Source organism: Hippoglossus stenolepis, chromosome 21 (genome assembly GCF_022539355.2).
Source record: "Hippoglossus stenolepis isolate QCI-W04-F060 chromosome 21, HSTE1.2, whole genome shotgun sequence".
NCBI lineage: Eukaryota > Metazoa > Chordata > Actinopteri > Pleuronectiformes > Pleuronectidae > Hippoglossus > Hippoglossus stenolepis.
In genome coordinates, this window is record NC_061503.1 from 12,660,449 (window position 1) to 12,674,882 (window position 14,434).

Here is a 14,434-nt window from a genome sequence, read left to right on the forward strand (position 1 = left end):
TATACTTTACAAGTCCTTCTTTAACTCCTTTTCAGAGATGTGGTATCGTATCGGATCATAGACTCTCGTGCTCGCCAACGCAGTATCTGAGACATTTCTGTTTTTATTGTCTTATTTTGTCTATTTTATTTTATTTTAAGCTATTCCTTTAAAGTAGACACGGTTCAGCAGCCTGGTGATTTCTCCGTGCACCTCTCACCTCAGTTGTTCTCCGCCTCGGTGTTTAAGGGACAAACTCCAGCTGCTGGTTTACATAGCAGAGAGAAGTCGCCCTGAAATTACATACAGTAAATATCCACCTTCAAAGTTGTTCATACCAAAGTGTGGAATTTAGTGCACGGGTGAGTTTAAGTGTGAGCTATATTTGCCCTTTTTTTCTTGTTTGTGTGTGTGTGTGTGCACGGTGGGGGTGATTCTGCCGGATGCCTTGCTGCCTCCACCTCAGTGCCTTTTTTGAATTTTATCCTCCGCTGAGCGCTGCAGTGCTCACAGCGATCTCCGCTGTGCGTACCACTCAAACTCAGAGGTAAATACCCAATAGGGACGAGGTAACTTCTCCAATCACTCTTCAAAATCCCAGCTCTGTATCCTCAAGCTCACATGTTGACAGTTACTGACCAGAATCTCTCTAAATAGACTCTCCTGACTGACCAACCGTGATTCTTCAAATGACAAAGGCTCTTGAGTTAATGACACGAGCGTGATTGTGGCTCAGCGAGGTGCTTTGGTCCTTCCTGGTTTGAGTGCAGTAATTTGTGATTGGTGCAAAACAGAAAATATTATTCTGTATGCTATGTAGGGCAGCTGTGGCTTAGGAGGTATAGATCGGTTCGTCCATTAACAAGCAGGTTGGTGGTTCGAACCCCAAGTCCTTCACTCTGCCTTCCGAAGCGTCCTTGGGCAACACACTGAACCCCAAGTTGCTGCGTATAAATGGCGTGTGTAACTCATTCACACCTAAATTTGCCGGAAAACTTGCTAAAAGAGGTGATTGACTCCATTCCCATCGTCATTGGAGGAGTTTTTCCCCCCTGTGTTTTTTCCCATGTCACAACTGAGGAGCTCTGACACCTCGCTGTGTTGTCAAATTAGCACATTCACCTGGTTGTCATGTTTCCATCACTGCCGATCAGAGCCGGAGCCAATTAAAATCCTGCATTGACCCGGGATCATGCTGCGATTGTATCCCTCTCCATTGTAGAGAAAAGCCAGATGTTAGTGGGTGTTGGTGGAAAAGGGGCATTATAGAAGCGCTGTTTGAATATGTGACTTTGAGTGAAACTGGTAAATCACGATATATAAAAATATATATATATATATATGCCGCCTTCATTTGTTCTCTTTTATTCTTTCAGCTATCTGCTAGTGTGAGCATATTGACTTGACTTCAGCATGATGTAATTTGCTAATTAGCGCTAAAGCACAAAGCAAAGATGAGGCATTAGAAAGTCATTAGGTTTCGCAGGGAGTTATTTCAAACAAATATATAATGGGACAAATTAAACCTTCACCCGTGGGAGTTAAATGAAAAGTTAAAGGATCAACACTTATTTCAGTTCATCCTGAGACGACTGTAAATGTCTGTTTCAAATCTCTAGATAATCCATCGGATATTTTGTGAGTGAGGTGTTTCCGTCCAGGCCCGAGGTGGTGACATTAAAGCCACGCTTTTGTAACGGGGCTAAAAATATAGATGTGCTCGTGTGTGTCACCTTCAACAGCGCTGCATGGGGACTTTTTGGCTTCCCCTGGTTTTGGCTCTCAGGCTACATAAAAGCTGCATGTCAGGAAGCTCTGCAGACACTATTCAGGGCTAGAAAAATACCTCTTCTATAATTTTTTGGGGAAGAACGTACTGTGGTCGTAATATTTTGTCTATTTGAAATTAGCTAATGAATCGTTCAACACAACAATGCCAAAAAATTAAAAAAAAAACCCATTTGTGTATGTTCCTGGGACCCACGTTGAGGTTGTGGATTGGCTTATGTATTCAGACCAAGAGTCTAAAACCCGAAGATGTTCATTTTACAGCGATGTGATACAGAAAGAAGAAAATAACCCACAATGTTTGAGATGCTGCAATTCAGAGAATGTCAACGCTGAGGCGATGCTCTCGATGCAGGTATTGATTTTTAAATGATCTGAATGTAATTTCAAAGGGATGCAGCCATTAAATAATGCAGTATTTAACCTATAACCTCAGAGAATCCAATAACCTTGCGTCTCCTCCCCCTCGGCCAGGCTTTACCGTGCAGTGTACACATGTTAGCGTTTGAAAGGCCTTTCCAGATGCTGCCGCGCTCTCCCCTCACGGACCCGGCTTCACTTTCCACCCACCGCTGAAATAAGAGACCACAGAGGAAGTATTCTAGCATGTCTTACTTGGCATTTCCTGGTCCGAGGCTGGACAGATTCTTTCTCTCCTCGTTGCCCTCACTGTCATTCGCTCGCCCTTAAGTTCACGGCTCCTGAGCTGTTTAGATGGAGCTCTCTTTTCCGGGCTGTATATCGATTTCATTTCGGAGTCATAAATACAGACATTCTCGCCAAAGCCTTGTCCGTGCGCCTTCTTCATGAGTGTAATGATAGATTTTTGTTTCTCTCAGTGAGGAGTAGGAATTTGAGAAATGTGATTAGTGCCACGCACTGCGTATTCAGATTGATCTTAATTGAGACAAGGTGGCGACACAAAAGGAAATGGTTCTGCGTCATCTTGGTTATTTGCTCTGACTGTTACACTCCAGTTAATTATCACCTCAGGAGCCTGTCACAGTGTCACATTCATGCCCTATACCTATTGTTATTTTTTTTTACTAGAATGGCATTCAGTTGATCCAAGGCCAAACAGTCCCTGTTAAATTCGATCAAAATTACACCAAATTGCACACACTCGGATATTTTTGGGAGAAAATAATAGAAATGTTGAAAAACAACCAATCTCACAATGTTAAAGAAAGAGATAAAGAAATTCCTGCATCTATCCTCATGGAATTGTAATGGATTCTTCTTTCTCTGCCCATGTCCCATCCTTCAACCAACATGCATTGGAAATCCTTTCAGTTGTTTTTGCGTAGTCTTGCTTACAAACAAACATACTATTGTAGATTGCATACCTCAGCCATGGCCAAACAGTCCCCTTATGAAACCACTTCTAAATTCACTAGATCTGGATTTTATCAAGATCCATGCATTATTCCCTGAGAAAATAACGGAAATGCCAAAATACGCCCTATCTCGCATTGCGTACAAAAGTGATAAAATAAATTCTGGATCTCCCCCCGGATCCCCACCAACATTTTATTAGGTTTTTTCCCTGAGCCGTACGGCATCTTTCCACCGAGTTTTGAGGTAATCCCTTCCGTTGTTCTTGTGTAATCTTGCCTGGAAACAAACAAACAAACAGACGGCGGTGGAAACATAACCTCTTCCACTTAAGTGTCCTGATTAGGAAAAGATGTGAAAAACACGAGGCCTTTATTTGTGGTTCCTCCTGCAGCCCAGAGACGTGCAGCTTACGTTTTAATGGTTGCGTTACCCAAATAAGAATAACACATACAGTTCTGGCAGAAGCTTTCCACATTATTTTATACTGCACACACACGTGCAGGCTATAGTCTAACAGAAGTGGATGTTAGAGACTATTGCTCCATTGTGTACACACAGCTTGTGATATCCAGCTTTAGACACCACCTCCACTCTCGCTTACATAAGCAATTATGTAACATGGAGGGAAAAGTTTTATGCGCATGAATGTATACCGTAAACCTTTTATTGCCGCTCAGGCTCTGTGGGGACAAGCTTTGAATGCCGACATATATTTTAAGTTCATATTTCAGACATGTCAGCAAGAATTTGAGATTAACGGTATTGTGATTTATCAGAAGTCGTGTTTCCAGCTTCTGAATCCTCCATGTGTTAACCTCATCTGTCTGCTGTTTGGTGCTAGCGTGGTTGGGTGTTCGTCTCTCTATGTCAGTCCTGCGATGGACCAGCGACCTGGCCTGGGTGTTCCCCCGCCTCTCGCCCAATGTCAGCGTGACCCTCAAAGAAAAAAAACGTTACCGATGATGGATGGATGTTTGATGCTGAGCAGCAAGTGTCAGGTGGATTTTCAGAGGGTATAGCTACAGATAAGCTCTTTCACTTTATTACAGTATTTTCCACGTTTGGAGCTCGGAATTTAAACGATAACATTAGTGCAATATCATTTTCATCATTTAATTGGCGACTCTAAATTGACCTTAGGTGTTAATGTGAGTGTGAGTGGTTTTATGCCTCTGTCTGTTGATCCTGTGATACGCTGGAGACCTGTCTCTTGCCCAATGTCCACTGGGATTGGTTCCAGCTCCCCCCATGCATCTCAGGAGAGGAGGCGGTAGAGATAACAGATGAATGGATGGGACATTTTTGGCCACATCACCCAGATCTAATAGAATTCTAAATTTGTGTTGTGCTGCTGTTGTTGTTGTGCCATGGAAATGAATAATAACAAAGATTAGCTGCAGCGTGGTGCATCCACATGTTGATTGGGAAACACAATTTCACAGTATTTCCAGTCTGTCTCACTGAGGCCTTCTTTCAACACCTGACATTATTTTTTACTGACATCAACAATCAGCCAGAAAAGAGAAATTCACCCTAGAAGAAGCACATGTGAAGATGTTTCCTCACCTGTTATTCGGTGCAGCAAAAAGAAAACGTTGAGTTTTGAACAAGGGGGCGTGACGGAACATTCAACGTGCCCACAAACTCGCTGCGCTACTAATAATATCCCTCTGGCCTTATATTTACCTTTGTATGAAAACAGCAAGAGGACGGCTGCTCTCTGTGGGTAGTTGAGTCTCAGAATCCTGAGACGTGTCAGAGTCTGCTCACTGAAGTTTGAGATAAAGTCACTGCATCGAAAAGTTAACCGTAAAACTTCAACACAGGCTTTGAAAAACGTCGCAGACATATCACAGCTGAGGGAATCCGACACGAGAGTTTTACCAGAGACGCATAAAGCTCATGAGAACTTGCGGCTGAATTGAGACATTGCGACTCATCATCTCGTCCGGGCTGAAATCATTGTGACACTCAATAAAATCCGGTGAGGGGCTTGAAGGGCCCCAAATTGCATCTACCTGCGTCATTTCCCATATTCAGCCCTGCTCTAAATCCTCCAATTGATCCGGCACGCTATAATTACTGGCTCCAGTGGAATTACCGTCCTTTTGAAGGAGGAGGGGTGCACTAATGTGAAGGCCTATTTTTTTCCAGGCAGGTCTGATCCGGACTGATAATGGGGAGTTTTTCATCGAGCCCCTCGAGAAGGGCCAGCAGGATGTGGAAGTGAAGGGGCGTGTGCACGTGGTCTACCGCAGGTCGGCCATCAAGCGGGAGTCGGGCCAGCGGAGGGAGGACCTCCACAACGAAGGTAGGCCCGGAGAGGGAGCGTGACGTCTGTGGAAACAAAAAGCACTGTGTGGGTTTGTGTGTGTTTTCACTTGAACTTGTGTACGAGTGCGTGTGCGTGTGTGATTAAGTGCATTTTCTGCCCTTTATGTGTTTGTTATTTTCCAAACATGACCATAAATTAATAATCTCATGTAATAACAAACATAAAGAGGGAAGAGGAACAGGTTTAAGGCTGTTTTTCTTTCTCCTTTATTTCTTCTTTACTTTTCAGCACTTTAAAGAACTCGTGCTTTATGGAAAGGTCCAAGTGATACTGTATATACTGACAATCATGACGTTTCACCTTCTTTTTATTGCATCAAATAACAAATTAAAACCAAAGTTACAGGAAAAAACCCTTGAACAAACATCAGTGTGATAAGAACTATACCTACAAAGACAGAGGTTTTCCTTCAGAAAAATGTAGTCTATGGCCAGGAGTCACGGTTTATGACCAACACTGCAGCCAGCCACCAGGAGGTGATCGAGGCACTTTGGCTTCACTCTAGTGGAGACGCCATGTCGTCCATCTTCATATACAGTCTATGCTCGGCATTGCATTGATTAAAATTGCAGTAATTCCATTAGAAGTTGCACATATTAATCTTAACCTGTACTATTAGTATATGTTTTTATTATAGTCTGCCATGTATTTATTATTCATCATTATGTTTCCTACAATACACTTTTTTATTTGCACATCTGGTTGGATACACAACTGCACATTTTGACAATGAAGTTGAAACACAAACACTGACTTTCACACATAATGGAAACCAGTGCACACCAGCGCAGTCACTTAACCCTGCAGCGTTCAGTGCGTCCCTTTAATTCTGCAGCTTTTAAAGACTCCATCACCTCTCTGCGTACATTTATTATCCCGAGCAGCCGAGGCAGCGTTCACTAAACCACCTGGTGAAGCGAGGAATGCTCGGCTCTGGTGGTACTACTCGGCTCGGGACGCGGAGGGAGGGAGGGAGGGAGGGGGGGGGGGTCATTGTGGAGTGAGAGAGAGAGAGAGAGAGAGAGGGGGGGTTGACCTTTCCTTCACAGTCAAACGACTCAACGCCATCATGAATTCCTCTTCTACTCCTTCCTCGCCGCAACAATAGCTTGAGCATCTGGCGGAAGATGTATTTTTTTTTTCACCTCAGCCCATTTTCCCGTTGCCTGTGTGCGAAACGTCTCTTTTCATTTTCCTCCGCAGCCCTTCGAGCTCATAATACAAAATTTTAATCAACTGACTCATTCACATCCTCTGAGCCTCGCTTTTTGTTTTTTTTTCTTCCCAACCTCCCATTACGTTCAATTTTATCTTTAACAGGCTACATTCTTGTGTAAAGTGATGCAGCTGTCTGACGTTTTTTTTTGTGCCATTTTTACCTTTTTCCATTCCTGTTTCTGTGTCGCTCTAATAAGATGGGATTCACAGAGGGAAGCATTAACCTCTTGTGTATGTGCCGTTGCTCTTCACTCGAACTGAAATAATATGTCATGCTCCATCACTCCCATTTAGAGTCTTTATCCACGCTTATGTGGTTTTAATTACAAAGCTTTGCAAACAGATCACTAGAAATACACAAGTCTTTGCAGTCATTGCATGAATTTATCTTAATTCACTCATGTTCCAAATCAAATTCTCAGGAGATTTACCTGGAGCCACTTGTTATGTTTTCAAAACAATGCATCTAATGTTATTTATCCTTTGTTTGAAATGTTCTGCTCTGTAACTCTGAAGATATCTCGCTAATTGGATTTTCTGGTTTGCATAAGATTAACTCTCATGTTTCCATTTGTACTTGAAGTAGTGATGTCTTAAATGTGAAATTAGGTGCAAATTGTTGTCATTATATGTGATCGCTTGCAGCAACGTGCCGTGGCTATCTAGATGCATGAAACAATTTCAGACATGTGTACTGTGCTTATGCTGCATAAAATGACATGCGAGAGCATCATAACCTCCATCAAGGATAACACATTTGGGTTTGTGTATTTGTTTTTGATTATTAATGCAACAGAAAACATAATTATTGTGCAGCTCTGAGTGCCTGTGGCTCTGTCGTGCTGTGCTCCAAACATGTGGTTCACTGCACATTACTGTTTGAGCTAAATCTGTTTTCATATCCTGGTCTGTGTCGTGGCCTGAATCTGTAAAATTACAAATACACACAAGTGTTTAATCTCTGACAAACAAAACCGCGGAGGGATGAGATGCTGTGCATAAAAATCACACGTGCAAAAGTTGTTTTTTGGAATCAGTGTGACCCAGTTGGGACTGAATCTCTGAATGCACACACTGTATAGTTTGGCCGAACATGGAGCATGAGGAAATACACCTCTCACTCTCCAGGCCAGTGATTTATGAGTCCGCGGGGAGCATTTTGACTCGAGATCGAGCGACTTAGAAAATATCCACAGGCCGCAGCCCTGTCAGAACCCCCGAAGGATCCCACCTGCTCACTCTGAGACCCGGAGACGGTTGTTTTATGTCGAGTTTGACACTGACGTACAGTAAATCACTTCACGGGAGCTGAAATAAGAGAAGAAATATACATGCATCCGATTCCCACAGTCTTGTTCGCTGACTTGTTTATGTGCTGACCTATATTCGCAGTGACGGACTTCGGGATCGCGGACCTCCCCGCATCTCTGGATCTCGTGGAGCAGAAGTTGTCCGAAACCGAGCGCAAGAGGAGGCACGCGAAGAAAGACGACTACAACATCGAGGTGCTGCTGGCCGTGGACGACTCTGTGGTGCGCTTCCACGGCAAGGAGCACGTGCAGAATTATGTTCTCACGCTCATGAACATAGTAAGTCAGTTCTCACCACTTTGTTTGTGCAGATGTTCAACATGAAACATCAGAAGATTTTGTTTTTCAATTAACATTGTCATAAAAATGTGTTGATGAAATATCCACAATCCCCTCCCAGTCTTGAAATGACCGACAGTCCAGAATCAAAAGATATTTAGCTTTATCACATTATTACATAGAAAAGCAGCAAAAAATAACCATGTCGAAGCCAAACCAACACATTTGTGTCATTTCCGTTTGATAAATGAATTGGTGCCGTACCTGTGAGTCCTTCTAAACAGTCTATGGTGCAGAGTGAACCTTTGTGTTCATTGTACCTGGTTTATGTGCAATGAAGAATTTCTATGTTTTCCAAAAAATGAAACGGACCTTTTTACTATTCACATGTGTGGTTTATATATAAGTTTAAATGATTTACTCAACTACTGTAAATTTTTTCTTACATCGCATGTCAGATATTTCAGAGGTCCGTTAACTTAATCGACACGATCCTCAGACCCAAGTTCACAACTTTTCAAAGTAAAAGCTCTGTAATTCAGCTCAGTGTAAAGCATGCTGCTAAATTCTGCAATCGCATCTTTATTAGAGATATTTTTCACCTCCTTGTCCCCTCTGACATCAGACCTCACTTCTCACCCAGACCTCTCTCTCACTCTCTCTCTCTCTCTCTCTCTCTCTCTCTCTCTAGCTGTTTGTGGATTACCAGTGAGGAGGTGGGGGTAGGATAAAAAAAGAAAAAAGAAACTCTCAGCTCATTCATTACGGGTTCCACCAGCTCCTACCACCCTAATCTACTTACTGGGCCCAAATCCCCCCAAGTCAGATTTTCACAGGGTGCTGGTTTCACTCTGTAACAGTTACCATTTGGACCCTGCATGGTGGTCTGATTAGCTGCGCTAGACCAATTAGAAAGTTGACTGGAAGCTGTGCGGGGCAGTCATGGCAACCCAGTGCCAGAAGTCCGCTCGCACTGCCAAGCTCTGCTTTCATGGAATGATGTGTTTACTTAATTAGGATATTATATTCACATTCTGTCCCCAAATGTCTTTGGCAGGGAGGAATGCCTGATTATTAATGATCCTGGCGAATTATTTATTATATTGTGAAGTGGCTGTGAGAGTGTAATTGTCCTCCAGTGCTCTCTGATACAGGCACTCAGGAGTATTTCACATCACTCGTGGGCATAAGAGGAGGTCCGCTGAGATGAAATCAACTGACACATACAGTGAAATCCGTACGACCTCCCTCCCACTGAGTCAAATCTGATGAGAGAAACGTGCCACTTCCAGAGAGAAAGGTGCCGCTCAAACAAAACCCTTCAGTTACATTTGTAAGCCACTGGCTCGCTGTGTCTGAAAGAGCTCTGCCCACTTAAATCCCCTGAATCCCGGCTCCGTGGCTGCAGAATGTGTAGTACCACCTGGAGAAACTCTCCCTGAGGGATTGATTACTGGACATCCTGTCTGCGCAGAGCCAAGGTGACGGCCGAGGTGCCTCGCCACACAATGGCTGTGTTGTTTGAGTGCGGACCAGGTTTTTGTTCTACATCGATTTGACGCCGTACAAAAGCCAGTGACACCTATAGTGACTGTAGCCCGCAGCTGCTTCTCCCATTTGCAGCCACAACAATCTGATCCCAGCTCTCTGTGTGCTTCTCCTGGCTTTGTAATTATCCCTGTATACGCGGGGGCCGGCCCGTCCCACTGCAGGACGCACTAAAAAAAAGTTTTTGGAAGCTTCAATACAGATGTGAGAAAGAATATGTGACCTCTGTGTTTACAAAAGTAGTCCAGGTACCTTTTTTTTTTTAATGCTTTTTTCAACAGCTTCTCTGTTTCAGATCCAACCTGTAAATAGGTCAGGAAAGAGCAGTGGAGGAATGTGAGATCGTAACAAATCTGGGAGAATTCGGGGTCACTCGAGTGTTCTTTACAGCATTTATTGACCTGAATAGGCTTCTGTGAATGGAATATTTGCTTAAATGCCGTGGGTGTAACCCTTCGTCCCAGTGCAAATTTGGACTCAGGCCAAGGTTAACCGCTCTTCAGTGACGGAGCTTTTGTTCTGCACGGTCATAATTTTCTTACGCAGAGAAAGCTCACTGACACACACTCGTAGCCGTTTCACCGAAGCTGTTATTCTGTTTGCCACATACGAAGCCTTTTGTGAGGGTTGAAAAAAGGACAGGGACTGAAGGAGCTTTGAGATTTTACAGCATCACTAAAAAGAAAAACACATTTTTATTCCTATCTGCAGCTGCGACATCTCTCAAATCCAGAAAACAAAGAGCAGAGACATTACAATGTGATAAAAAATAAAAAAATAATTTGAGCTGTCTTGGTAATGACGGTCCCAGCAGCTCTGTGTTAGTTTATCACCTCGGACATATGGACGACTGCATTTCCATATGTCCATATGTCCATATTAGTTTCTCTTCTGTCCATATTGTCGTTATGATAAATCACGAGCTCAACTTTTTGCATACTGCTTCTCCTCGGCAGCTGTAGAGATTAAAGCTTATGAACAGAAACAACATCCCAGCTGTTCGACTCTGCTGTAGTATTAATGAAAAACGTGGGACTGCACCTCCGGGCTCTTGTGATTTGTCCAGCGACACCAATTAATCGATGACCTTTGTTAGATCGTGTTGCGTGTTATTGACAGGCTGAGAGGTGGTCTAAAGAAAACTGATACTGACAAAGCACCAACAGCATTTTATTTCCACTGCACCTTTCAAAAACACATACAATGACTTAAAAATGTGATAAAAGTTGTGCTTCACAAAACCCATCAAACCTTTGGCCTGTGCTAAATAGATTTATTTTATTTTCCTCTCTAGATTTCGTTTTCTGAGACAAACAGTAGAGCGTGACCACCTGAAACACTTGGTTATGTTGTGGGTAAAAGAACCATTGTTATCTCAGGTTCACAAACTAACCCAACTGCTGCCATAATTAATATGGCTAATAAGAGGTCTCCTAGCAATGAAACATAACTATGCTTCATAATAAGCTGCCTGCTGCAGGCAACCAGTGTTTTTTTTATTGCTGGAAGAGCATAACAATGTTTATTAAATAAATTGTAGCAGAGAAGGACTATGAAACATCTTAATTCAGCTCATATGAAAACAGGAGATGGGAAAAGATTCTCAGCAGTGAGGAACATCCCCAAAAGAAAGAATGATAGAGGAGCTCAAGGAAGGGGATCAGGATATGATGATTTCAGAATTTGGACTGTTGGCGAACGGTGGAAATAGCAGAAGCTTCTTAGTTTTGGTATTATAAATAATAATAAAATAATGCAGACATGAGGGTGGTAACCATCTTTTTCCCTCACTTTTGACAAGAAAGCAAATGTGCATTTTCCCCCAAAAAAACAGAACTATATTCTGTTGAGGTACACAGATCATGTTCCTGAAATGGATCATGTCATAAGACCTCGGTTAATGACTATTGTTAAAACTTTCATCTTCAGCATGACAGGGATGACCACAGAGTAGAATATACTGAATATTATTAAACCAAGTACTGAGCCTTGTGGGACACCCCACACAATGAAGAGAGGAAGGAACAGAATAACCTGCAGCCTCTTTAAACACGCTTGTTCAACAGAAAGGAAGAAAACCAATTACAAGGGACTCATGTAAAATGGCATCATCAGGGGTATTGAAAGCTGAACATAAAGCCAGTGATATTACAGTGCAGTACCATCAGACTCTGCCCTCATTAGGACGGCATTCGCAATCAGCAGCGGAGCAGTTTTAGCACAGTACTGTTCCTGGAAACTGCTTTTTCTAAAACTCAGGGTAGTTTGGAGACACTGTCAAGACAAGAGGCTCCTGAAAGTGCAAGAAAAAATGTTGCACAAATTATGAAGACAACGAATGATACAGAGGAGTTTGATTCAAATATTTTCTCAGCTTGAATTATATGAGTTTGTCACTTTCGGTGAACAGCAGCTGTAAAACTGGTTTCCTCTCAGTAACAAGTTCAGAAGTCACATGGAGAAATGCGAGTGTGCTTTGTGAAGCTAAATGACTCCATTGTTTTCCAGTCGAGAGTTGCCCAGTTTGTTTGGCACTTTGTTAATTACAATCCATAACCAACATGTCCCAACTACATGACTTACCGATTTATGGAAAAAGAAATATCCACTCTTTTCCCCCTATGAACTTTTCCTTGCAGCGACGATTTGGTGAAAATAAATCAACACCCAAGTGGAAATTGAACTTTGGGATTTGAACGGGGTCCTGGCTCGGCCCTGGGTTTAGCCTTTACATACCACAGCATTATTATAAAGCCAAACAGCAGTTGACACATTTCTGGGTCAGGCTTCGCTGCCATTGCATAACTAACACTGGTTTCCCTGGATGGTTGCCAATGTCTTAAGAATATATTTCATCATTATTCCAAGATTGTTGTAAGAGATGAAAAAAACAAAACAAAACTCAAACAAGTCTTTGCTGCTTGTTTCAGCAGATTTGAGATAAACCCGGCTGATATCAGGACACAGAGGAATTAATTGACTGGAAACCGTGTTACCTGTAAAGAGTTTGTACATCACGGCTGCACTAAGAACAGCATTTATCTTCTCCTCAAAGCCGCAATCAAGTAAAAACACTGATCCCCAAACAGCTTGGCCTCTCAGCGGGGGGATCTCAAGCAAATCAGTCGCCTGTTCCATTTCTCTGTGCCTTCATTTATTCACGGACCGTGAGTCAAGCTATAAAAAGTCACAAGTTTCAAGTTTGAAAATGTTACCGGAAAGATTTCTTGGAACCCAGCTTCCCTTTTTTTATTTCTCACCTTTTGATATCATTTGATTTCCATCGCTAGACGAGGCATTCGTTTGTCCTTTTCACTGCCAAATTATAATTAAGGGTTATTTATTACAGATTACTGCATCACCTTGGCAACGGAAGTTAGAAATGAGGCCAAAACAAACTCTGATATTGTTTTGTAACAGTTCTCGCTCACAACAGGTTTCTTTCCCCCCCACACGTCAGAGACCAATTGCAGTCTGTGTGCATTGTTCGCCTTAAGGACAGCCGGTGCTTGAAAAGTGCTTGATTTTATTATTGGCCTGCACATGTTGAGATGTTTTCAGCCACCTTCATTAACCTCCAGTGTCTCTCTCACCCTTCAGCTCAGTGACGAACTCCTTTCATTTCCCCTCAGGTTGATGAAATTTACCACGATGAATCTCTGGGAACCAACATCAACATCGTCCTTGTCCGCATGATAATGGTCGGCTACAGACAGGTGAGCGGGGTCACGCGTTGTTAGTGTCTGTTTGTGCAAATACATGTGCAAGGGTCCTTCAAGCTAAAGACCTTAGGTACAGGACACATATTAATATTTAGATTACCTCTGTGTTTCAAACCTATGTACATTGTACATTATACCATCATAGCCTAGAATAGGATGTGATAACACTCAACCCCTTCAGAATAAAAGGTTAAAATGTCCACAGCAACAACCAACTACCAATTAGAACAACTGCTAGCCTTCTGTGTTCTGTTCTCCAGCTCAGTGCTTATGTAAATCTTTAATGTAAATACTGTAAACAGCTGAGCATCTTGGGAAGGTGAAAGAAAAGAACCGACTAACATAGGACCTTTTTGTTTTCTGGAAAAAGTTTGCATGTGCAGTTTGCGTTTTATTTTTGTTCAATTTAACTTCGGAGCACACTCGTCTTCCTGTCCTTGTTGCCACAAAGCCTCCGTCCACACTTCTACCTGCTCAGCCTTTTTTGTCACAGATTGGCCCTCATTGACAGGGCAACACACACTGACCGATGTAAGTACCTATTTTTATTCAACCTTTAATAATTCCAAATATGTTTACCCTTTAATTACAACTGTGTGGCTTCTCTTTTGTTTTTCGTCAACTTATTACAAAAGGTTTTTGAAAACCCTCATATTTGCATTGTGCCGTAGCTAAAATCAGCACGTCAGCAGTATTTCTTCCAGTTTACATTCAAATTAAAGCACCACTGCTGCGTTTGCTGAAAGACAATTCAACTGGGTGGACTAATGTATTGAGGTAGTGACTCATTTTGTTTCTGTGCTTTTTAAAAGGTGTCTCCCACACCAGCCATCGTGCAGTTGACTGTCCCACTGCCTGAAACCCCACGTTTGATTGTAGTTGGTAAGTTTGTGATTTTTCGTGGAAATGAAATATGG

The 14,434-nt window shown here is 42.5% G+C and overlaps 1 protein-coding gene across 2 annotated transcripts in view; it reads left to right on the forward strand.

Annotated features, from left to right (window-relative positions):
• The window catches only part of LOC118100345 (A disintegrin and metalloproteinase with thrombospondin motifs 3), a 45,820-nt gene that overhangs the window by 9,803 nt on the left and 21,583 nt on the right, over positions 1-14,434 (forward strand). For both annotated transcript variants that reach the window (XM_035145317.2, XM_047338255.1), the window contains exons 3-5: positions 5,260-5,416; positions 8,051-8,247; positions 13,428-13,511. In XM_035145317.2, the coding sequence (XP_035001208.2) occupies positions 5,260-5,416; positions 8,051-8,247; positions 13,428-13,511 (438 nt within the window). The remainder of the gene's footprint in view (positions 1-5,259; positions 5,417-8,050; positions 8,248-13,427; positions 13,512-14,434) is intronic.